The 22875-nt window shown below is 49.0% G+C and overlaps 9 protein-coding genes across 9 annotated transcripts; 4 read left to right on the plus strand and 5 right to left on the minus strand.

Moving 5' to 3' along the window:
* Positions 1 to 3: 3 nt before the first annotated feature.
* NUU61_000007 (uncharacterized protein) lies at positions 4 to 1128 on the plus strand (the record flags this gene model as incomplete). The annotated part of the gene is made up of 3 exons (XM_056650591.1): positions 4 to 157; positions 245 to 464; positions 771 to 1128. 3 exons carry the CDS (start codon positions 4 to 6, stop codon positions 1126 to 1128), a joined length of 732 nt encoding a protein of 243 aa, XP_056515441.1.
* A 728-nt stretch (positions 1129 to 1856) lies between these two features.
* NUU61_000008 (uncharacterized protein) lies at positions 1857 to 3034 on the minus strand (the record flags this gene model as incomplete). Its single annotated transcript, XM_056650592.1, has 2 exons — positions 1857 to 2286; positions 2340 to 3034. 2 exons carry the CDS (start codon positions 3032 to 3034, stop codon positions 1857 to 1859), a joined length of 1125 nt encoding a protein of 374 aa, XP_056515442.1.
* A 76-nt stretch (positions 3035 to 3110) lies between these two features.
* Positions 3111 to 3815, minus strand: NUU61_000009 (uncharacterized protein; the record flags this gene model as incomplete). Its single annotated transcript, XM_056650593.1, has 1 exon — positions 3111 to 3815. The coding sequence occupies one exon, from the start codon at positions 3813 to 3815 to the stop codon at positions 3111 to 3113; it is 705 nt and encodes a 234-aa protein (XP_056515443.1).
* Positions 3816 to 3953: 138 nt separating this feature from the next.
* NUU61_000010 (uncharacterized protein) lies at positions 3954 to 5707 on the minus strand (the record flags this gene model as incomplete). The annotated part of the gene is made up of 2 exons (XM_056650594.1): positions 3954 to 4275; positions 4335 to 5707. The coding sequence occupies 2 exons, from the start codon at positions 5705 to 5707 to the stop codon at positions 3954 to 3956; spliced, it is 1695 nt and encodes a 564-aa protein (XP_056515444.1).
* Positions 5708 to 10786: 5079 nt separating this feature from the next.
* Positions 10787 to 11365, plus strand: NUU61_000011 (Zn(II)2Cys6 transcription factor domain-containing protein; the record flags this gene model as incomplete). Its single annotated transcript, XM_056650595.1, has 2 exons — positions 10787 to 11027; positions 11124 to 11365. 2 exons carry the CDS (start codon positions 10787 to 10789, stop codon positions 11363 to 11365), a joined length of 483 nt encoding a protein of 160 aa, XP_056515445.1.
* A 232-nt stretch (positions 11366 to 11597) lies between these two features.
* Positions 11598 to 13250, plus strand: NUU61_000012 (transcription factor domain-containing protein; the record flags this gene model as incomplete). The annotated part of the gene is made up of 4 exons (XM_056650596.1): positions 11598 to 12064; positions 12129 to 12542; positions 12597 to 12835; positions 12886 to 13250. The coding sequence occupies 4 exons, from the start codon at positions 11598 to 11600 to the stop codon at positions 13248 to 13250; spliced, it is 1485 nt and encodes a 494-aa protein (XP_056515446.1).
* A 2877-nt stretch (positions 13251 to 16127) lies between these two features.
* Positions 16128 to 17281, plus strand: NUU61_000013 (OSTA/TMEM184 family protein; the record flags this gene model as incomplete). Its single annotated transcript, XM_056650597.1, has 4 exons — positions 16128 to 16433; positions 16500 to 16625; positions 16681 to 16830; positions 16889 to 17281. Coding segments are annotated over 4 exons (975 nt in total), but the record flags the coding sequence as incomplete, so codon positions are not given.
* Positions 17282 to 18809: 1528 nt separating this feature from the next.
* NUU61_000014 (uncharacterized protein) lies at positions 18810 to 19171 on the minus strand (the record flags this gene model as incomplete). The annotated part of the gene is made up of 2 exons (XM_056650598.1): positions 18810 to 19085; positions 19109 to 19171. The coding sequence occupies 2 exons, from the start codon at positions 19169 to 19171 to the stop codon at positions 18810 to 18812; spliced, it is 339 nt and encodes a 112-aa protein (XP_056515448.1).
* A 1151-nt stretch (positions 19172 to 20322) lies between these two features.
* NUU61_000015 (ferric reductase family protein) lies at positions 20323 to 22653 on the minus strand (the record flags this gene model as incomplete). The annotated part of the gene is made up of 7 exons (XM_056650599.1): positions 20323 to 21273; positions 21463 to 21584; positions 21643 to 21695; positions 21745 to 21978; positions 22039 to 22377; positions 22445 to 22485; positions 22543 to 22653. 7 exons carry the CDS (start codon positions 22651 to 22653, stop codon positions 20323 to 20325), a joined length of 1851 nt encoding a protein of 616 aa, XP_056515449.1.
* Positions 22654 to 22875: the final 222 nt, after the last annotated feature.

Consider the following 22875-nt stretch of genomic DNA (forward strand, 5'->3'; position numbering starts at 1 on the left):
GTCATGTCTGCTGAGTTAAAGGAGGCCCATCATACCGGATACGAGTCAAACCCAGCGTCTTCTTGGTCAGACCATGGCGAAATTTTTAGCAAAGGTGATGACCAGGTGGACTTTTGCACCGTGAGCTGGGTGCGAGCAGCGGTGATATTTTTAAAGCGTAAGTCAATACTGCGTTTTCCAAAAGCAGTGTACTGCCCTAGCCGGCTCCAAACACATCAATGCGGCTGACAAGTTGATTGTCCAGTCATTTTTGCCACAGGAGTGCTTTCAATTCCCTCCCTGATGTATGAACTCGGCGCCTTTCCGGGTGCTATCAATGTTGTGGGTTGGGGCATCCTGAACACATACTGCGCGATCATCCAGGGAAACTTCCGCCGTGAATACCCCGAGTGTCACACCATTGTTGATATGGCCTATATCGTGGGTGATGGAGCTCTGAAGGAGCTTGTTGGACTGCTTTCAGAGTGGGTTATGTGATTGTCGCCGCATCCAGTATCATTGGAGTCTCGACAGCGTTTAATGCACTATCTCTCCACTCGACTTGCACTGTATGGTTTTCTTTTATTGCAACGGTCATTATCGCCTTGTGTGCGAGCCTACGCAAATTCGGCCATATCGGGTGGCTGACATGGGCCGGATTCCCAACATTTATGTGGCGGTATTCATGATTGTGTATGCTTTTCAACATCCTCCCTTCGTTCATATCGGGAACACCAGGCTAATCGTGATCCCTAGTATCGGTGTTACTATTCAAGCTCGGCCTGCTGCAGCTCCCAAGTGGGCGATTTCGAGCTCGGATATCAAGCGATTGGTAGCCCGAATTTTATCTCGGGCATCACTGCATCAGTGACGATTTTTGTGTCCAGTGCCGGGACCTCAGCCTTTATCCCTGTTATTGCAGAGATGCGGAACACCAAAGAATACCCCAAATCAGTCTACCTTAGCATGAGCTTAGCGACAGCATCCTATCTGACATTTAGCCTCGTGATTTATGCTTGGTGTGGTAAATGGATTGCCTCGCCCGCTCTCGGAAGTGCAGGTGGAATCGTGAAGCGGGTTGCATATGGAATTGCATTGCCCGGTCTGATTATCAATGGCTGTCTCTACGTGCATATTGCCGCCAAGTAAGTTTTCGTGCGGATTTTGCGGAATTCTCGACATTTACAGTCCAACACGATCGTCCACTGGGGAACTTGGTTGGGATGCATCAACACAATCTCAGCGCTCTCTTTTATCCTCGCATGTGCAATCCCTATTTTCAACTATATCCTGGGGTTGGTAGGGAGCATCTGTTTCTCCTCGTTGGCACTGAGCCTGCCCGGGTGGCTTTTGCTTTATACGCATGGCCACTATCGAAGGGAAAGTGCAATCCAGATGACCATCTACGGGTTACATGTTTTGCTTGTGTTACTGGGACTATTCATGGCAGTTGGGGGAGCATATGGAACAGAAGCCCAGATAAAGCAGATCTATTCAGATGACCAAGTCACAGCGGTGTTTTCATGCGCTGATAATAGCAACTCGTGATAGTCTGGCAGGATGAATAGCATACTGATCATCCGACATGAATATCTTGATCGCCTCTGGCCGTCCACGAGTCATTGTTTCTGTATGGCATGAAGATTTTGTCCCCTAAGCTTCTCATGTCCCAAAGTCCTCACGGATTTTCAAAGTGATGATATCTGAACTACTCTGCTACATCGCCCCAGTAGAAGTGGTGGCAGCATTGAATTTCTTGGAAACCGGGGCAATCTATGATTTAAATACTAACAAGATAATAATGGAAATACATCATAAATTAAAAACCTCATGTGACGATTCTAAAAAGTATGTCATTGTTTCGTGACTCCCGCTACCTAGTCATCTTGAGTGAAGGTGGTGTAGCTGCGGATGGTGGCCTCATCAGCCTGCTTTAGTAGGCTGGTAACATTTGTGACCCATACACCGGCGGCCAGGTCCCCGGTCCAGGTTAAAGTTAACGGCTTACCGTCCTTCGTGGGCGCATCGTCGGGGATTACATCGTCAGAATCCCAATCAGGAATATATGAAACGACATCATCGTGGGCCAGCGGACTCGATTCTGTCACATTATAATGACGGTTGGCAAGGGTGTAGGGGCATTTTTTGTTAGTAACAGAAGATAGCGCGTAGGTCGTGCAATAGTCGACCTTGAGAATGCAGCGACCGAAGTGTATAAGCCCACAATTGCCAATTCGCATCTTCACGTCACCATCCTCGTTTGTCTGGATCTGGTCATTGACCTGCTTGCTGTACATTCGAAACAACCTATGCAATCGTTAGTCTTTTTTTTAACAGCGGCGGAGGGGGATGGAACTTACCCCTCAACAATCTGTGGCTTTGTCATGCCATGTTGGGGATTGGCCTTCCACTCATCAATACTCCCATTCTGGGCACACCAGTACTCGACCTCGGCGCTGCCACCGGCGTAAGCGTTGTCAAGATTAGCCCCAACGGTGCCACTGTCCACTTTAAAGGAGGCATAAATGTCCAGGTTGTAGGGCAGATGGGCCCAGGCCCAATCGCTGTCGGGTTCGCCTGGGTCCACCGGGTAGTGGACAAGCCAGTCTGGAAATCTTAACGCAGCATTGAGGGCATCAGTTTGCGCGACGTTGCGGCACTCACTCGCACCTGTGACGTGCTCCTTTCCAGGAGTGACCCACATGGGTTCCATATCTTTTTGGAGGAGGTATGGTGTGCCAGCAGGCGCGGGTCCCGAGTAAGTCTTGCCTTGAACCTCCCCCCAAGTAGTGGTTTGCGAAATGTAAAGAGTGACCTCGCCGACTTCGTCCCACTGAGTGGCAACTGTAGCGGTCATGATTGGGGCGTGGGTAGGCGGGGGCTTGTTCGTGGTCTTGGTCGGAGGGTTCGAATACCAAGGATCATAGGGCCAGCATTCACCAGGAACCTTCGGCTTCACAGTCGCGTAGTGTGCTTGACCATCGGTAGTTGTCGAGCACTGGCATTCGCCCGATCCGTTTGGACCTCCGTCGTTGGTGCATTTAGGATCATTCATCAGGGACTTCAAGACGGCTGCAGGCAAGCCATAGTTGATTGACGAGGTGGATGAAGTCCGCGAAGAGGTAGTGGACCTAGTGCCAGGCCTGCGGGTGCAGGCAGAATGGCCACTCGATCGGCTCATAGGGGTCGAGCTCGCACTGGAGAGTGACGAAAGACTGCCAGGCCTGCGGGTGCAGGCAGAATGGCCACTCGATCGGCTCATAGGGGTCGAGCTCGCACTGGAGAGTGACGAAAGACTGCCAGGCCTGCGGGTGCAGGCAGAATGGCCACTCGATCGGCTCATAGGGGTCGAGCTCGCACTGGAGAGTGACGAAAGACTGCCAGGCCTGCGGGTGCAGGCAGAATGGCCACTCGATCGGCTCATAGGGGTCGAGCGCACACTGGAGAGTGACGAAAGACTGCCAGGCCTGCGGGTGCAGGCAGAATGGCCACTCGATCGGCTCATAGGGGTCGAGCGCACACTGGAAAGTGACGAAAGACTGCCAGGCCTGCGGGTGCATGCGGAATGGCCACTCGATCGGCTCATAGGGGTCGAGCGCACACTGGAGAGTGACGAAAGACTGCCAGGCCTGCGGGTGCATGCGGAATGGCCACTGGATCCGCTGGATTTGGGCACGGGGGTTGAGCGCATACTGGAGAGTGAGGGAAGACTCCCAGGCCTGCGGGTGCATGCGGAATGGCCGCTCGATCCACTGGACTTGGGCACCTGGGTTGAGCGTGAAGAACTTCCCGTCAGATGGAGAGATGAAGCGAGGCTGCCAGGCCTGCGGGTGCATGCGGAATGGCCGCTAGAACTTCCTGTCCTTGAGCTGCCTGTCCTTGAACTGGACTTGCTCATGGATGTCGAGGAACCGCCTGACGTGGATCCAATACTGAGGCTGGGCTGAGACAGGGTACTGTACTTTGAGCGCCTGCTACATGCAGATGCCGGCGTGGTTGTGCTCCGTGGGGTGGATGTCGACGACGAGGAAGATGACTTGGATGACTTGGACGAGGATGAGGATGAAGACGACTTGGACGAAGACGATGAAGACGACTTGGACGAAGACGAAGATGACGACTTGGACGAAGACGAAGATGACGACTTGGACGAAGACGAAGATGACGACTTGGACGAAGACGAAGACGAAGACGAAGACGAAGACGAAGACGAAGACGAGGAAGAGCTTGAGGAGTCCGAGCTTGATGATTCCGACGACGAATCCGAAGATGTTGACGACTCTGAATCGGTGGAGTCTGAATCGCTATTGTCGTCGCTGTTGTTGTTGTTCTTGTTTTCGTTGTTTGCTTGCGACGTGCCCCCCTTGATGTCCTTCAACGGATTGTCGATATTCGGCGGGCCACCAAGACTTGGTAAACTTGGAGCATTTGCTCCCCCTCCCAATGCCGCACCTATCTTTGCGGCTGGAGGGCCGATGTCTTTTCCGACCTCCGACACGCCTCTCAAGGCTTTTTCCAATCCGCCCGTAAACTTCCCAGAAGCAGCACCGCCGCCAACAAGACCAGCAGCAGCACCGAAGAGCCCCCCGAAAGCACCACCACCGCCGTTATCATCATCCTTGTTGTCCTTGTCCTCCGGATTCACCTCTTTGATTTTTTCGTTGGCTGCCTTGTATTTGTCCTCAGTAGGATCTTCCTTGGCACTGCTCCACAAGGCCATCGCGTTCGTCAACGAGCTCTGGTATTTTCCCAGGAGCGCAATGTACATGGCGGTAGCAGAAGACGACGCTGGAGGCTGAGTCGTGACCATCGAACCCGCCAGATCGCTCTCGGCAGATGGGGTCTTGGTGACAACCACAGGGATGGCAGTGGTCGAGTCTCCATCGGCTTTATACAGGGTGGATGTAGACTTGACCGGGTGGGCAGTTTGCACGATGACCGTGGGGATGGTCTTGGTGGATGATCCAAAAGTCGAGTAGAGGTCGGTGGACTTACTCACCGGCACAGGCGGAAGGATGGCTGCTCCAGAGTCGCTGGATGATCGAGAAGATCCCGCGGAGCGTGTACCAGCCCTGTCTCCTGAAGCGTTCGACGGGCCAGGCTTGCCACCAGCCGAAGAGCTGCCTGGAGATCCGGAGCCATTCGGGCCTGAAGCATCGGCCGAGAGAGACGAAGACGGTCCAGGCATTCCCTTACTGGACCCCTTTCCTGACCCTCTGACCGAAGCTGGCGGATTGTTCGGGCTGTCGCTGTTGGAAGACTGTCCTGTGGTTCGGGGACCACCATGCGGGGAATTGGGGACTCCAGATGACGCCGGGCCCTTGGGAGGTTTATTGGTCCCTTGAGCGCCGCTAGTCTGGGCACCAGAAGGTCCCGAGGAACCCGAAGGCCTGGGAGCTTGTTTGGTTGTTCCAGTACCGTGAAGCGTGCCAGGAGGCCCCGAGGAGCCTGAAGGCTTAGGAGGCTGGCTCCCAGAGGAATTCACCAAGCTTTTTGAGCCTGGCTTCCGGCCATCGGATGTAGCGGCGCCGCCGGCTGGGCCGTTGTGGGGAGTTGTTGTCGTGGGCACCGGAGGCCCTTTCGTGCTGGTTGGACCATGGCTATGGCTGGTCACAGCGGTGAACCTCCCGGCTGTAGTTAGGAAAGGTGCCGGAGCTGACTGGGCTAGGGCCTCAGCAGCGAGGAGGAATAGGACCAGCAGAGTCCTCGGGCTCCCAGTTCGAGCCATTGCTATGGCAAGAATGAGCCGAGCACGGCACAAAGAAGGGAAGGAAATATGATTGACCTTGGTGGCGTGAACGAAGGCCAAAGGGACAGAAAAAGCAAGAGAAAAAAACGGAACCCCTACGGGGGGAAGAAACGCTATAATCTATATAGGGGGGCGTGGGAGGATTTTCGGGCGAAATGCGTGTACTACTATTCTCAGTTCTCAGTATAGTACAGTGGATGCGCCCTAAAATCCACCGTCTAGGATATCAATGGTAAGACCAACCACAAGTGGGGCCCTGGGCCATGTCCTCTTTTTACTGTAGTTCTCGCTAGCACGAATAGTAACCGTGGACGAATCTGAATTCGGGCCATATGTAACGAGGGTACAGTATCTGTTGATCAACCCTAATACAAGAAGGTATCATGCAGGCACAACAGGCGTGGGGCGCCACACTAACCAACTGCCCCGATCCACCTTTGTGGGGCGGTTGGTTCCTGACCAGCCCAAGGTTATCGACGGACAACTTGGGGGCTACCGGCCCCCGATTCCTGCAAATACGTCAACCAACAACTGAACCTGTGTATGTTCAGTCTTGCATGAACCATATATTGGTTTATTTATTTATTTACTTATCTACCTATGTACATATCTTCCTGTAGTGCCCATGGCATGGAATGAATATTCTTAAGATATTGAACCCCGATCGCTTGAGAGGCATGCTTAGTAGATCAAATGCCCTCTCTTCTGATGCAATTTGGCCCCATGATCCCAGTAATCTACAGCCCGAAGCATCCCCATGCGCTAAGAAAGAAAGGAGGATTAGTATTATAAGGATTACAGTAAGACCTACCTTACTATGTACTGTACTGTACATACGTAGGACTCAGGTTCTATTATTTTACCCTCCCCCACAGGGTACTTTCGTTTCTTCTTTTTTATATGATTATTGTCTCATTCCACTGCCAGTTCACCTTCGAAGTTTCGATGGTACATTCATGTGCAAGGCAGCCGTTGCGTCAGACATTCAACCCTTTACAGAGTATGAAGCCGAGTTAGTAGTCAGTTTAAAAAATCTTCTCGAGTCATAGCTTATCCTACAGCCTCGTATATCCCCTAGAATATCCTATCTACATAATACCTCCCCTAATAGATTCACCTCACTCGCCGGAACAATCAAGAGATACATCCATAGAGATTCCATGGTTTTAGTTTGATTAATGAGCCCCCCGATCATGATTATGATTGTGGTTATGATTTTTTTCTTCTTCGGCTGAGTGAGACCTTAAATTAGATTAATTATAAGTCCCACCCTTCTAGCCTGATGAGGAATAGTCGCTTAAATCAACTTCCAGCTTCCCTCACTTGGCCTCGTTGGCCCCGCCCGTCCGCTCATAATCCAACATAAGATCCAAAACACCCACGGCCCCAATCCGGCCCCAGCCCCGCCCCAAGAAAAAATAAATTACATTCGTTGTTTACTCAAAAGCGTTAAAAGGGGTAGAGATTATCTCCTAGCGAGGTTATGATTGCTCATGATATTATTAGAATATGCTGGAATTCTTCTACGTGGTACTAAATCCATAGATCTTCTACGTAATTGGATTTTGTTACTAGTCATTGCGAAACACGCTCGTTTTTTTTTCTCTATTTTCTATTTTCATCCATCCATTGTAGTCCTATCACAGTTTTTGGTCTAGATGGATCTTTTGGCTCCCTGATTGATATTCCCAAGGCTTAACTACCACATTCTCAAACCACTTCTCTGAAGAGAAATGTTGGCTATTTTTTCACCGTCACCGTATGCGCCCTGCTATTAGAATAGGTCTGGCGAATATGGGTGTCCTAAATTAATGTCTTGGGCATCGGAACCCAAGGAGCATATAAATATATATTTCTGCATTTCCCAGTAACACATTTTCCCATTAGGGTATCAGATGGACCAATAATGAGCCAATGTATTTAGTATGATTAAAACTCAAGTGAAAATACCCACGTTTTAATCCCTTGGATGATCCCAAGTGAGGCTATTCGATGCTTTTCTTCGAGAACAAAGCAATAATCGAAGACTTAGGGACTGACGTGACAAGGCAAATTAAGCCACACCGGGCGGTGGACTAATTTAATCTCCGAAAAAAGTCATACACACACACATACCATGTACTTCGCTACTATCTCAGGACTTCTCAGTCAAACTCTGGCCGAAAGGACCTTGGGAGTCGTATTCCTGCTGGCATTGGGGTATGTTACATTTGCAGAGATTCTCCGACCACATTGACTCATGCCACGAAGGGCGATTAGAATCTGGTATGCCACCGTTGTTCTTAAGCCCGTATTGTGGATCCGGCCCATATAACCCGCCATTCCAATGGATTTGTGATAGGCAACAACGCAAAAATTGACAAAGTAACGATGCTAGCATTCGAAGCTGAAAAAGTGGGTTGCAGCGATAGAAAATGCTCCATCAGCAGCTTGAGCACCCCTCCCACCACGTTCGATACAATAGTTATCGGTGTTAACCTGGGAGGCCGCGGCGAAGTCGCTGCATGCACTATGAATAACAATACTGCTCAAGGCCAAAAGGAAGATGCAGATACAAATTCCTGACATGACAAAAAGTGTCAGCTATGGCGGCATTCCAGCTATTATTGCTGTTCATGCTCCCACTTGTTAATCAATCTCGATCGATGACCCGGGAGCTCCCTGGCTGGCCGCAACAAAAGTCCAATGGCTGCAGAGCTACGCTAGCTTCGACCATAATGTGTAGAGAAATTGAATCCTCTGCAGCTTCACCTAGTGTCGTTCAGCCTTCATGCTCTAGTGCTGGATGATCATGTTAGCCCACCCCTGGACCTATACAAAACGCCAGGAAAGTAGTTTGAAGTGAACCCATTATGCCTAATCCTGGTTTCTCTGACACGTTGACTTGGTGTTCTTTTCTTTTCTTCCTTTTGCAGTGGACCTCCCGAGGAATTAGTTTCATCGATGATCTACGCGCCTTACTGGCTGTGGTTGAACAAGACGCAAAGGGCGATAAAGGAAAATTTATTTGATCCAATTCTCGGGCTTGCATCTCCCAGAGATGCGGCTTGGTGGCTCCACAGAGTGGCTATCGTAGCAGTGGAACACCGTCAGCAATCTTGAGGGGACAGAAGATACTGATAACCAGGGCGATATCGGATGGGGTAAGCTCGGATGTAGAGGTTCAGTTGGGAGCGTGTATTGGATCATGGCCCCTAATGGGGACACGCAATGTCACTAGTCTTCAGCCGCAGAGTGGAGTGTCGCGATTTTAGTAGGATCACGGTCTATCACGGTGTCAACCGAGTTCAATCTGCACTAGAAATCTCTACCAATAATCATAAAAGGATGACATAGTGTATCTCATGCCACATGGAAAGAAAACGACAACAGGACCACGGATCAGCCTATGCAATTTATCCACATTCCTGCGTCGCCATATTGGCAATGAATGCAGCATCCATATGGGTTCCCGTAGCCGTTTAGTGACACCGATGGGCATTCCCATCGCCACGTCCCCGACATTCACGTTCCCGACCCCATTCCCATATTTCGTACAGATCCCCTGCAGATTGAAGCGGTGTCACAAGATATATCCTGCAGGGCGGAAACTGGCTGAAGTGTATAGAACTCTGTTTTAAAGCGCCCAGTATCATGGACGATAGCTGCTATCTTGGTATATTTTTGGAAATTCAGCAGCCCTTCTGGGGTACGAGATGGATGACTATCCTCGACAAAGGGCAGATCTTCGAGGTGAAGCCCTGGTCGACAGACTCACTCAGCACAAGAGACACGTCAGCCCATGAAATTGACGGAGAATTAGCCAATTAGCCCCACGTATTGTCTCGCAGTAGTCGCCAAAGTTCTTAGTGCTCGACATGAGCCGGCGCAGGGGGTGGAGAAGATGCAAATACGTTTGTTGATCTAAGACCAAGTTTGATCGAGGGGGTAGATAAGTGCACTGCCAAGACAAGAAATAATGGATATCATGGTCGAATAGTTCATCAGATCCCGGCATCCCAGGAGTTATGACGAGAGTTAGTCTATATGTCCATGCTGAAAGGATGACGCTGAAGTTGTTTTTCTTTCTTCTTGTGTTTTTTTTGGGGGGGGGTTTAGTATGAGCTTGGGATGGCGTGCCAAACTCCATTGCCTTAAAACTTATTTCGCTTGGGTGATCCATCTGCAAAACCAATCTGAGTCTTGATTGTGGCTTGCCATTCTGGGAACGGGAATAATCAATCTGAATAGATATATTTGGAAGTAATTTTTGACATTACCTCGTCCTCACTAGGTGGGCTCACTTCTGGACGTACTAACATGATCCTAAGGGGAATTGGCATGATCTAGCAAGACTCCATGTCTAGCGAGACTACTTGGTTTCTCCTTCCATTGATTTTTGCTTATTCTTACATCCCCTGGGTGTGAATGCATGTTGTGCCCTTAAGACAAATATGTGAAAGTCTCAGGAAGGTCTAGGGGAAGCTGGGGAGAGCAGAACTGCTGAGGGGAAAGACCGCAGAAGAGAGAATCTAAGTGTCTATAGGAGAGAAGAAGAGAAGCGAAGCTATCTGCTACCTACGTCCGCTGCGGGCGGTCAGGGAGGCGGTGGAGAAAGGCTGGCGGAACCCCAGTCCCAACAGAAAGGAACTTGGCACATGTATATATATCTATATCTATATCTATACTAAAAAGAAGAAAAAAAAAAAATAGGTCCATTTATTCGACTAGAGATTTGATTAAAAGTATGATTTCTACTAATTGCATTGGTTGTTGCTAACCGCGCTCAACCAGCATACTCGGCCACCTCTTCAACCCCAACCCCTTTCTCCAATTCCTCAATATTTCACCCACCATATATGGTCATTGAATCAATCATTCCGCTTAGCCAAGAGTCATCAGGGAAAGCATTCTCTGGCGGATGGCGGAGCTCTTCCGCTCGCTATAACCGCGGATCCACCGGATGGCCGAGGATGGGCCCACCTGAATCCCGCGCTCAGAATCGATGCCGAGTCTCCCTTGCACTTTGTGTCTGCTACGAAATGCCCTTTCCCCAGTTTGTGCAGTGCAAGCCTCACTATGGACCATCAGCCTCGTGACACTCGCAAGCGCCGAAAAATTGCGGTTGCTTGCGACGACTGCCGTGCCAGAAAAGTGCGCTGTGATGGGATGCAACCCGGTAGGTGGCTTTTCGTAAAGGGGTCGTTCGGAATGCGACCCGTGCTCACTTGGAGACAGTCTGTGGACCATGCTCCCGAAGAACCGAGCGCGCCCAGTGCATCTACACAGGTGACTTGGAAAAAAAACGAGCTACGCAGACGTAGGTCGCCCTCGATGTAATCCTGCCAGCTTATACGAGCTCCAGACGTCTGACGTTTTGCCTCGGAGACGATCTAGTTACATCACCAGTCTTGAGAGCCGGCTCAAACAACTCGAAAGCCCGAAAGGCCCGGAAAGGACGCCGGCATCATTGGATCCGCCTGTTCGTGCATCTTTCGGCCTGAAGTTGTTCCTTCTGACAACTCCATTAGCGCCTCTCTTTGGAATCGCCGTCAAAGAGCTTACAACCCGAGTCTCCTGCCGAACATGCACAAAGTGTCGGAAGACAGCGCAGAGTCTCCGTGGCTGGGGGCGGCGCTGATGGGGTCAATGCGATGATGGGTGCTGTGGAGGAAGAACGTGCCAGTCAAGGCTTTTTTGGCAGCTCGAGTGCCGCCGGGTTTATGCGTCAGATCAAGACGGCAGTTGATAAGAGACTCGCATCGCCGCAGCACCTTGAGCCGGTTCAGGATAGAGCTATCCCGCCGAGTCTTATGCGAACCGGTAGTGACCGGGTTCAACCTGCAGTCGCAGATTATGTCCTCCCCCGCGGAAGACAGCGGACAGCCTCATGGATGTTTATTGGGACTATGTCTTCCCATTGTATCCATTTGTCGACCGTGCTCAGATGAAGGCCGAGTACTACAAGATTTGGACGGGAGACAGCCCCCAGTACGATGAAAACATGCTGATGTGCACGTTCAATGTGATATTTGCCCTAGCAAGCCAGCTGGCTGATTTCATCGTCCCCGAGGAGAGGGAACCCGCGGCAGACGCGTTCTTCTCCCGTGCCAAAGGGTTGTTTCAATTCAACCTCTGGAACACAGGGTCGACCGGTTTGATTCAGTGTTTACTGTTGATGGCCCAATATCTACAAAGTACTGACTCTGCGCATCAGTGTTGGATAGTGACGGGATTAGCCATTCGCAATGCACAGAGCTTGGGTATTCATCTTCCTCAGACCATTGCTCGGCTTGATAGTTTTCATGAGCAGCAGCTGGCGCGCAAAATCTGGCATGGATGTGTATTGATGGACCGGTGAGACTGCAATGAACATTGTTGATCTTGTTCCCGCTTTGTCTTCTAACTATACCCCTCGCAGGGTCATTTCCATGACATTTGGCCGCCCCGCCATGATAACAAAATCCTCGAGTGGAGCTGTTCCATTGCCCGCTGCCATAGACGAAGAATACATCCCAGTTGAATCAAGCGCGGAAGCCGCCCAGCCCGAGAACAGGCCCTCCATGATGGCATTTTATGCCAAGTCACTGGAACTGTACGAGATCATGAATGATGTCCTTCTCAGTTTATACAAGCCGATGTCCGAGGAGACTGCGGAAGATGCCCACGACTTTTATTTCAGCAGTGCGACCAGCGAGGGAGAACGTACTATTTTTGACCTCGACCGTTCTCTGACTCGTTGGACCCGAAGCCTTCCATCTTATCTACGTGGGACATCGTCGGTATCGTCTGGGAATCCAATTCTCCATCGCCAAAGCATTGTTTTGCGCGCAAGGTCAGTCGCTAAAATTTCCACTTCGCACACCAATTAACCCGCTCATTGTCCTAGATTTCTCCATGTGCGAGTGCTTCTCTTTCGACCAACTCTGTCAAAATATTGCTCTGTGCGCGACAGTTCGGCAAGTGATCCATTGGACTTCATGCATGATTCCTTCCCCCGACGTGTCGCATTGCAGTGCTCTATCATTTGTGTCAAGGTGGCTCAAGAGTCCATCGATTTGATCTACAATAACGTGCCGGCTGACGGCACGGGTGGTCCGTTGCCCGCATGGTGGTATAATATTCTCTGTTAGTATGGCCTTGTCATGGGATGTCATCCGCGATGCTAATTTGGCTAGATATATATACGGCTGCAACAGTCTTAATTGCCGGTCGTCTGTGCTCTGGAATAATAGCAGAAGTGGCAGAAGCTGCTGTCACTCGGTCCTGGGATTGTGCGCTTGAGATCCTTCGCAAGTACCAGGGCTATAGCACATCCGCACGACGCTGTGTAGCAGCACTTGAAATTCTGTACGAGCAGGTGATGTCTGAGGGCTCAACAGCGGGTCACACCCCGAATCAAGAGACTACTGATCATGCACTCGGCGCTCTGAATGACATTTCCTTTGGAGAAGGAATGAATGCAGCCATCATGGACAATTTCGAGTTTCCCGATTTCCAGGATATGTCTTGGCTAAACAGTGTCCCAAGTAATTTGTTCTAGCAAGAAGATCATTTCTATCAAGGATTTGTCGAATCGAAGCCGTGAGAAGTCTAGCTCAATTTACGTCGAACTCCAATAAACTGTACTGTTTCGCATTTCACCAAATACCATCGACGTAATACTTTTAATCCAAAATAATATAGCTAGGTAGTGATGAAGATGGTCAAGGGCTCCGCTATGGACTTGCCGCGCGATCCACAAAATTGGCCACGATGGAAAAAGAACGCGCAAATTTTGATGGTGGCTTTCCACTCAATGATGGGCACCTTTATGGCTGCAGGTATCATCCCGGCCTACCATAGTCTTGACGAGCAATATGAGATCACAGTTCCAGATGCCAGATATCAAACCTCTTTTCAGGTGTTTTTGAAAGCAGACGTAGCCGAACTCCCAAGACAAGAAGCTTTTGCTGGTAATAAGAACAACTAAAAAACCAAAAAAAAACCACTATTTTTCTACGTAAGTCTACGGGAATAGAGGCATATTTAAGTTCCATCGCTGGCACAATACAACGTGAACCCTTCGGGGCCCCATGGGGCGACCGTGGGAACTGAACGGAATATTGCCCCCCAATGTGTATTGTCGTCCCTATTATTAGAGTAGCAGCTGATTCAAAGGCAAAAATATGTATTCTGCACTGGTATCGCCGATACTATTGTGCTGAGCAGCTCGCGGTTAGCAGATTCGGTACAGACATTCGGATCTGCACCCGAAGTAGGGTCCGGGATGTAATCCGGGGGTCCTTAGGAGGCTAACTCGGGGTTAAGCAGGAGCCAGGAGAAATGACGTATCACGCAGAATATTTTGAAGAATACTGGGCATGCTGGGTATTGCCATCGATCTATCGTATGGATAACGAGGCGAGATATATGAGATACACAGAAGTACTCACCAATACGTCAAGTTTCATCTTGCCTAGTGGCTATCGAACTTCTTGAGCCAGATATTCTGCTTATTCAATTCTCAAATAAGGCCTATAACCCCTGCGAGTCCACAGCAGCGAGATGCACTGCCTCGGGATAAGTATGAGTTATGCGGTTACTATATCCTTCTGAAAATTGCCTTCTCTGAAAATTCAGCGAGGAAGTGGGAATCATTATAATATCAGCCATTTCGCCACTTATTGCTTATTCTCTGCCAGAAAGACCGCTCTTGCACACTTTCCCCATTGCCTGGGCCACATTGGTGTTGATTACTCTCGCTATGACGCCTGGAAGCCGGATAGCCCACACGTTTAGACTGGGTGTATTTCTCGGCCGTGTCTTGGTGGTGCCACCCCCGGCTTCCTAGAATTCTGCGTCGGGGCAGACGTTCATGAGTGCGATGTGGATGTTATTTTATGCAGATTCGACTAAAAGATATGGTGTAAAGATGCTTCCATTACTTCCATCGGTGTTCTGGTGATCTGTTGAGGCTGGTATTCTGCCATCAGTTCTACCCCCTGCTGACCGTCTGCGGTGCGGCAGAGTAGTACGTAGGCAGATTGCTCTCTTCTTCTGTCCTACAAGGCAGGCAATTGATTTTCTTCTACAATATCTTTCTCCTTCTTTAGTTTTGCTCTCTAGTTGACGCTCAGTCTCCCTTGGAGCTTGATCATTATCTGTTGGGTCAATTGATGATCTCTGGATGCTAATTTACGCGCAGTTTTGTTCTTTTACAGCCTATTACGGAGCCATTTGAGATGACCCCCTACACTACTGCCAGCCCCAACTTCTGCCCAGGATCTGGCTGGGGCCGTCGGCGGGAGCACCTTCAATTCAGCCAACTGCAGCTCTAGAGGTTTATGTTGACCCACAGTCATGATGTCCGATGAACTATGAGCCAGCCAAATTTAGGAGAGAATTTTCGATACGAGAAAATTCTTTGATGCGAGGGGCAGAAAGGAAGGGTTCATAAATCCTTTTGCTGCCGACTTGGAGTCAGCATTGAGTTGGCTTGTTCAAAGCCAGCCACGGGGCCCCCCAGCGGCCCCACCGAGCAGACTTGGGCTCCGTAGCAGTACGAGAGAAACCACTGGGCGGGACTGATTTGCATATACTTGCCAAGAAGAGTATTCCAGATGCTATCTAGTTGGTCATCGCCACCTAGGGCTGAAGAAAACGCCAGGGATGTGATTGGTTGAAACCTGATGAACTAAGCAGGGGCTGGCCCGGGGCCCGGTTGCACTAGTCCCCTTTAAGTAACACTAATGTTTGGCCAATCAGAAAGCGTGTATCATCTTCGTGTATCATCTTCGCGCAGATGTTCTCCCCTCTTGGGAAGGAAATAAACAAGGCTCACCTAGGGCTGATGACGTCTGGCTACAGAGTCAATGTTCGCCTTCTTCTGTAAAATATTCGAATTGCATCATATCCTAAAAATAATAGCGAACCTTTGGTCTTAATAGGGCTACGTAATTTCAATCTGCAGTTATTAATGGGTATAAAAACCAAAGCCTCCCCTCTCTCTTGTGTCTTGATACAATTATATACCCGACTTATTTTTTTTTTCACTCTTATTCATACTTTTACTGGGCCTTCACCATCACAGAAATCTTGCCCAAAGCACATTTTTCCACAGTGGCAAGGCTCAGAATGGGGACAGCCGGGTTCTCTCACAACAGCGATGGCAGGAAGGCTAATTTAGCTTGCCCAATGCCGGCACATTTGATCCCTGGTGGGCAACTCAACTTGAGTGGCCCTTTGAACTCGATCGACTAATTTTCTTCTCGAATAGATGCATCCGAAAACTTTGTCGGCAACTTCACCTTTCATCAATTTAACATGATACTCTCTGGCGTTTGCACGGGTATTACTTGCTTGGTGATTTTTATAGTTATGGCACGGCATGCAATCCACCTAAGCGATCCAAATCAACAGGTCAAGTAAGTTCAATAGGCCTTATTTTGAAGTGACGAAATCATCGAAGATACTGACGGGCGTCGATTCAAGAATCATGCGAATCGCTACATTATTCCCCTTATATACGATCTATTCACTACTTTCAGTATGTTTTCCCAACGCATATGTCTATATGTTTGGGTGGACAAAAGTTTTCCAAGGGGTTGCCCTGTATTGGTTTCTCATGTTGTTGTGCGACTTTGTCGTGCCAGACGACCAACACAGAATTGAGTTCTTCGCATCTTTGAGGATTCAAAAGGGATACAGCAGAACCAAAATAACAGACGGGTTGTCGTGGTTGAAGGTTAGTCATCTGGGATTGATGTCATGGATGATAGCACGAGATTTAACTGATTTTGCACCCTCGCAGTATACCTGGTTTTTCGTTCTGCAGTATCCCATTGTCACATTCATCTTAGCCATTGCTCAAAGTATCACACAAGCCCTGGGAATTTACTGCCTCGAGGGCCGCGATGCCCGTTTTGGTCATTTATGGGTAAGTAAATCTAATGTACTTCTGACAAAGTATCTAGGTCTGACGCTTTCAATAGATCACTGTCATTGGAATCATATCGCTTGGCATGGCAATGACAAATATCCTCAGGTTCCACAGCAACTTCAGATCTTACATGCAAGAACAAAAGCCAATGATGAAGCTCTTGGCATTCAAGCTTATTGTTGGTCTTGAATTCTTAGAACAGGTCAGAAACATCTACCTCGTTTTGATATACAGAGTGACCAACCCCTAACAAATAACAGATTATATTTATGGTTCTTGACTCCACGGGCACCCTCAAGCCTTCCGGTACCCTGAGCTATGCAGACATCATCATTGGCTTACCTACCCTGATTATCTGTCTGCAGGTGGTCCCATTTGCATTTGTCTTCTACCACGCCTATTCCATCAAGCCATACACAATATTGAACGTTAAGCGTGATAGCAATTCTCAACAGTATCTCGCTGTAGCCGACAGTGAGACCGGCGGCCCCCGCGTAAAGCGCTATCAGGGTGGCCCCTTGGGGGCTTACGCTTGGCTTGCATTGTTCAACCCGTTGGAGTTCTTCCGAAGCATCAAATCGACATTTAATATGTTCCATGGTTCCAGGATGGAGCAGAAGAAGACCGGAATAGACGTGAACTCTGGTATGTAACTTGGGAACTGGTGGTGGCCTTTCCGATACTCTATTTTGTTAAACTCCTGATGCCTGCGGATAAAGACATTTTTTACATGTCACGACAGGCAGCAGTAATGAAGAACACTGGCTTTAACAAAAAAATTCCCCGCAGAGTGTATAGCTAGCTTCTCCTTTCTCGGGACAACTGAGTTTTCTCGGGTCCCCAGTTCGTCCTCTATGGCCGCTGCTTCCTCTCTGTTCTTCGTCATATATAACCTAGAACACTAGTCATTTGTTACTGTTAGCACGAGGCCAACGATGAAAATGGCCCCAGCAAACGCGAACCGCTCGTCTAGTTCTCGTTTAGTCGAATAAGTTGCCCTCAGCTCTCCTAGCTGCTAGTATAGAATCTGAAGTACCATTGACAATTCTGGCAGTCTTAACAAAGGCTTTCTTCAGATTGGAGTAGACAGTACTACGATCGATTATCCTTCTTAGGAACTCTTTGTGCCGCAAATTGCTGCACTAAGGGCCGTCGATTATGTGAGCATCTATTCTAACAGACTAGAACATTCATTGGTGCCTCTCGTGCCGCCTATGCATCTCTATAGACCCACACCTAACGTGGTCTTGGTCTTGGTTTAATACTTTACTTTCTTAGGGAGCGATCAGTTAGCCCTTCAGGATTTTGAAATAGTGCTCACCCGGCCTTCTTTCATGGACCCTCGCTCAGCGGGGACCCATTGAGAGGTTGGCAGGATGCACCAAGTTATTTTCCGTGAGACCGTCATCGGCTTTATCCCCACCCCTTTTCTCCTACCTTAGCTGGCGTCCTTCCTATGTAGATCTATAGGTTACGTGAGATCTAAAATTTAAGAAGTAATTTCGGGTCTCCTTCAGCTGTATGACCATCTGAAGGATCTCATCTCACTCGAGCTCCTAGCGAGAGCCACGGGGGAAAAGGATGGAAAATGAGGTACGCCAAACATGACCTTTATAAATGCCCCTTTCTTCAGTACTATCCCACACCATATCTCTCCTTTCAACTCTAATTTGAGAAGGCCATGGTATTTCTGGCTCAACAACGCGGTCTACTGGGCCTTGCCTTTCAGGCACTTATGATACACTTCTGCTCGTCTATTCCGGTGCAACCCCTAATTCTGGCACCACCAAGCAAAACAGAGCAAGTATGGACTTTTTCTGTCGTGTTTACTTTTCGGATTCATAACAGTCATGCAGGAAACCACTCCCGCTCTCCAAAAAAAAAAAAAAAACAAACGCGGAAAGGCTTATGCAGGGGCTGTCCTAGCTGGGCCTGCGATGAACTATACCATCAAGCATTCCAAATACCCTTATGAAGGAAAGCCCTGGAAGTGGAACAGGCACAATTTTGACGACTACCGCGACTGTGATGGGCCTTTTGATGCTTTGGAGTCCGGCATTCAAAAAAATCAAGTTAGATCCGCCCGAATGGGGTTACAGGCATCAGGTCAACCGCATTACCTCGGTTCCGGGACTGACTTCCAAAGACGGATCATCCGACACATACCATGTTTGGTTTTCTTCAGGTCCAGAGGGTTACATTCTCGTCGATGACGGCGTCATCGAAGACTACCAGATCTTCACTGCCTGGGCAATTGATACCGCCCGAGGGCTGATCCTCCCATGTCCCCTTCACATTCAGTCCCCGCCCGAATTGGACGGGCACGTGTTTCTCTTCCCGGTTAAAAATGATAAGGCTCTGGATATCTTGCAAACGTATCTTCAGAAAGAGAATGGCCAAAAGGATTCGTGGCAGCAGGTCTTGCTCCAAGGTTCCATTAAACAGTACCTCAGTCTTCTAGGGACGTTTGAAGGTCAGACTGTGGCAAGCATGCTGACGAATGTCGCCTCTCGTCGGGTCCCCACAAACGGAGTGAATTCCATCGAGTCCATTCATTTCCACTTGGAGAAGAAGCAAATGGTTTTTTGCCTCTAAGACGGAATTCTACGGAAGCTCACTCTATCGCTCTGCTCTATCTCAAGTTCTCAGGGAGCAATAGGGGAGGCTGGGGAGAACAGAACTGCTGAGGAAAGGGAGTAGAAGAGAGAGAGAATCAAATTGTCTGTCTGTAGGGAGAGGAAGAGAAGCGAAGCTATCTGCTACCTACAGGTCCGCTGCGGGCGGTCAGGGAGGCGGTGGAGAAAGGTTGGCAGAGTTTTTCTCCTCAATACCAAAGCTCGGTCTCTCATAACCAAATTGCCTCATATGAGTCTGGATCCAGCTTCAGGGTGATCCCAATCATCGACTTCAACTATTTACATGTATCTGACGCTGATCATCGCTGTTCGCGTTCGCGCGTAGAAAAAAAGGAATTTTATGGCAATTGTTTTAGCTTGGCACTGAGAACTATTGAAATGAACGTAGTACTTGTTCAATGTCAGGGTTGAAAATGCAGGAAGTGCTCCAAGTGTTCCTCTCGATCAACCACCGAATCATCTTAGTATACCAAAGGAGCCGAGAAACACGCAAATCTGGGGTTAGACCTATTCTCATGAACCAAGTATTTCTCGATCTATTAGGATCATCTATATACAATGCAATGCTGTGGTTGCTCTGCAGTCGTACTCCCCGAGGTGATCGACAATATGATCTATCACTCTAGACCACAAATGTGTTTTTATGCCACTGGTGACTTGTAGACATTGATCATCGACTATTTGTTGACCGGCAACAAGTGATACTTTGAGTGGCTCATCTACAATAGCCTATCAAGCCAAAGGATTAAAACATATGAACAGGGCGGGGCCAATAACGTAATATTAGCATGGCAACACAGCAATGTCCACTGCACCACACATTAGGAAGAACGCCGCAGCTCTTAGATTGGCCAGTGGATATCGCATGAGATTCAATGTCTGTGTCAAGTTGCCAAATGTGATCACACCTCATCTTTCGATATACCCGGTCTAGTCAGCGTACAATACTCGGATGCCTACATGAGCCTCTGTTGTCGATCGCTTCTCTCTTGGCTTTTTAAAAATAAATATGAAAGCTACATATTTATCTATTGTTCATCATTCCATGCTTGCCTTGCTCACCAGGTAAAAGACTCTTCCACATACTTGATGGACCGGTGGCCCTGTCGCATCGCCAAATGCGTCGCAGCTCGAGCTTCATCCGCCATGCCCAACGGTCCACAGACGAGAATAGCCAGGGTAGACCCAGCTGCAGAGGTGTCATTAGCACGGTTCATAATGAGAGACTTTATATTGGGTCGACCAGTCCGAATCTCGCAACCGAAATCCACCACATTATTTGGGAATTCTCCCGAAGTACGCGTGGCAAAGAACGTTGCTTGAAAGTCAGCCCGGCCAAGAGCAGGTTTCAGTTCTCGACGAGCAACCTCAGAAAGAAGTGCCGTTTGCCTGGCTGACCAGACCAATTCTATGTTCCGCGTTCGTGTTTTCCCCTCTGCTGTACTTGCGTCCCATTCTATAGCAGACCGACGTAGATGGTCTTGGATATATGGCACGGCCGAAGCGACGCCTGTCCCACCAACTACCATCAGTACTGATAAATACCGCCAGAGAGGAAATGTCCTTCCATAGGGCCCCTCCAGCAGAATGGTGGCTTCAGCTTCTCGGTTGGGGCAGGCCAGGCACTGACGGCGGAGCTGTTGAGTCCACCCATCGTAAGGACGGATCCAAAATATCAGCTTTACCTTTGCAGGGCACGCCCCTTCAGAAGAGACCCGTGCTGTATCAGAGGATCTACTCGAGAGGAGTGGGACCTGCGTAATATCAAGGGATTTGTGGGAATCTCTCATGATGGGTAGCGAGAGAGCGTCAGACTCCATCTCATAAGACCATGCTCCAATTGTAAACGGATGGCTCTCCCATCCTGCGAACCGAAATGGTTGATACAGAAAGTAATACTCGCCTGGCGAGGGTTGCAATAGCGGAGTTCCAAGAGTTACCTCTAAGCGCACCACATCCGCACCCGCATCATACACGGCTCGACTCTGAGAATTCTGGACAAAGCTTGACTGGAAGAAACCGACGTAGACGTTGCAATAGCACAATCGCGCGATTCGGAGAAAACGGTCCAAGATCCATATTGCTACTGAAGGTCAAAGATACTTCCAGTATTCCTTTCCTTCAAAGATGGCCGAGTGGCTATCGACCGTCAGACCTGTGAACTAGTATATCAAGCTGAACACAGGAGGATGACTTACTAGAAACACCCAATGAGGGTCAGAACGGAAAGAAAGATATGCGTAATCAAGAAAACCTCGTACGTTACCGTACGCACTCGATCCAAAGAGGTGATCAACAATAGTATCATCACTACGAAAGCCTAGTATCAGATCAGCTCGAGTTAAATAAAATTTCGAGCAACAGAAATTGATCCATACCAATAGCCCCCACCATACGTAGGTCTTCGATAGTCCCTTCCAGAGTGTCTTCGCTGTAACTTCAAGTTAGCATTCCCAAGTTACTTGCATTGGGCTCATTACTCACTTCGAATATATATCACACCATAAAGAAGCGAGTGTACCACACCCTGCACAGTGGCCATCCGAGCGACATGACGATGGAAGATGTTAAAAGTTGCAAAGCTCCACCCGGTAGCCCACATCAAGATATTGTTGCGACCACCAAAGAGCCATATTAAGGGAATGTTTGCAAACGACATGATCCCGGTGCGATCCGCAGAATATCGTAATATCTGGTCGGTGATGTTGGGCCAGCTAGACAAGTCCATTAGCATCTCGTCACCTCTCGGCCTTCGCCCTAGGCTTAGCACGTACTAGATGATTCCGGGGAATGTGCGGTAGCCTAAAACACTCAGAATCATGGTAATAACCCAGAACCCAAATACTACCAGCGCTTCGGCTCGTGTCGAGTATACACATCCCAACAAGTTTCGGTCTTGCGTCGCCAGAGGCGCAGGGGTAATCAGGTATGTTTGGACCCAGGAATAAACTGTCCCGATCCATGGCAATTGCTCCAACGGGTGAGTCGATGCATACGCGTTCAACTCTTCTGCCCAGACTGCCTGCTCGCGTCGTCGATGAAAAGCCCAATCGCATATACGGAAAACCATCCCTATCAACAGTATCCCACCCCAATAGGCGTACCCGATATAGCTGATCGGAGAGAAATCAGCATTCTATTCTTCTCTTCCAGAGGGCCAAATTCACAAGGTTAGCTCACCCAAAGGCATGGTGCGACCACGACTCGAACTGCCAAACATCCTATGCAATGGTACTAGTCAGCATTGGACTTTCTGGCACCTAATTCTTCACACGCACAATCGTATTAAACATTCGGCTGAAGTAGGACAAGGATAAGAGGATCGGGGCATCCACAGGTTCAGCTCGGGAAACCTCTTGATAGTTCACTTTGCGCATATTCTGTAGCATTTCCCGTCAGGTTGCTGGCGACTTGCTCTCGAGGCAGTAGCTCCTGGTGGCCGAATTCATGGCAAAAAAACGCCAGTTGAGCCAAGCCCCTGACACGCTCCTTCTCATTGCAATACACTTCCGAAGCGGCATAGATTGATGTGACCTTAAGTGGATTCTGGCAACGGATTTCCCACATCCCTTTCGCGGGGAAGCCGGTGAATGAGACATAGTTGTATGCGG

Source organism: Penicillium alfredii, assembly GCF_028826965.1.
Source record: "Penicillium alfredii strain IBT 34128 chromosome Unknown utg000001l_segment0_segment0, whole genome shotgun sequence".
In the NCBI taxonomy this organism is placed as follows: domain Eukaryota; kingdom Fungi; phylum Ascomycota; class Eurotiomycetes; order Eurotiales; family Aspergillaceae; genus Penicillium; species Penicillium alfredii.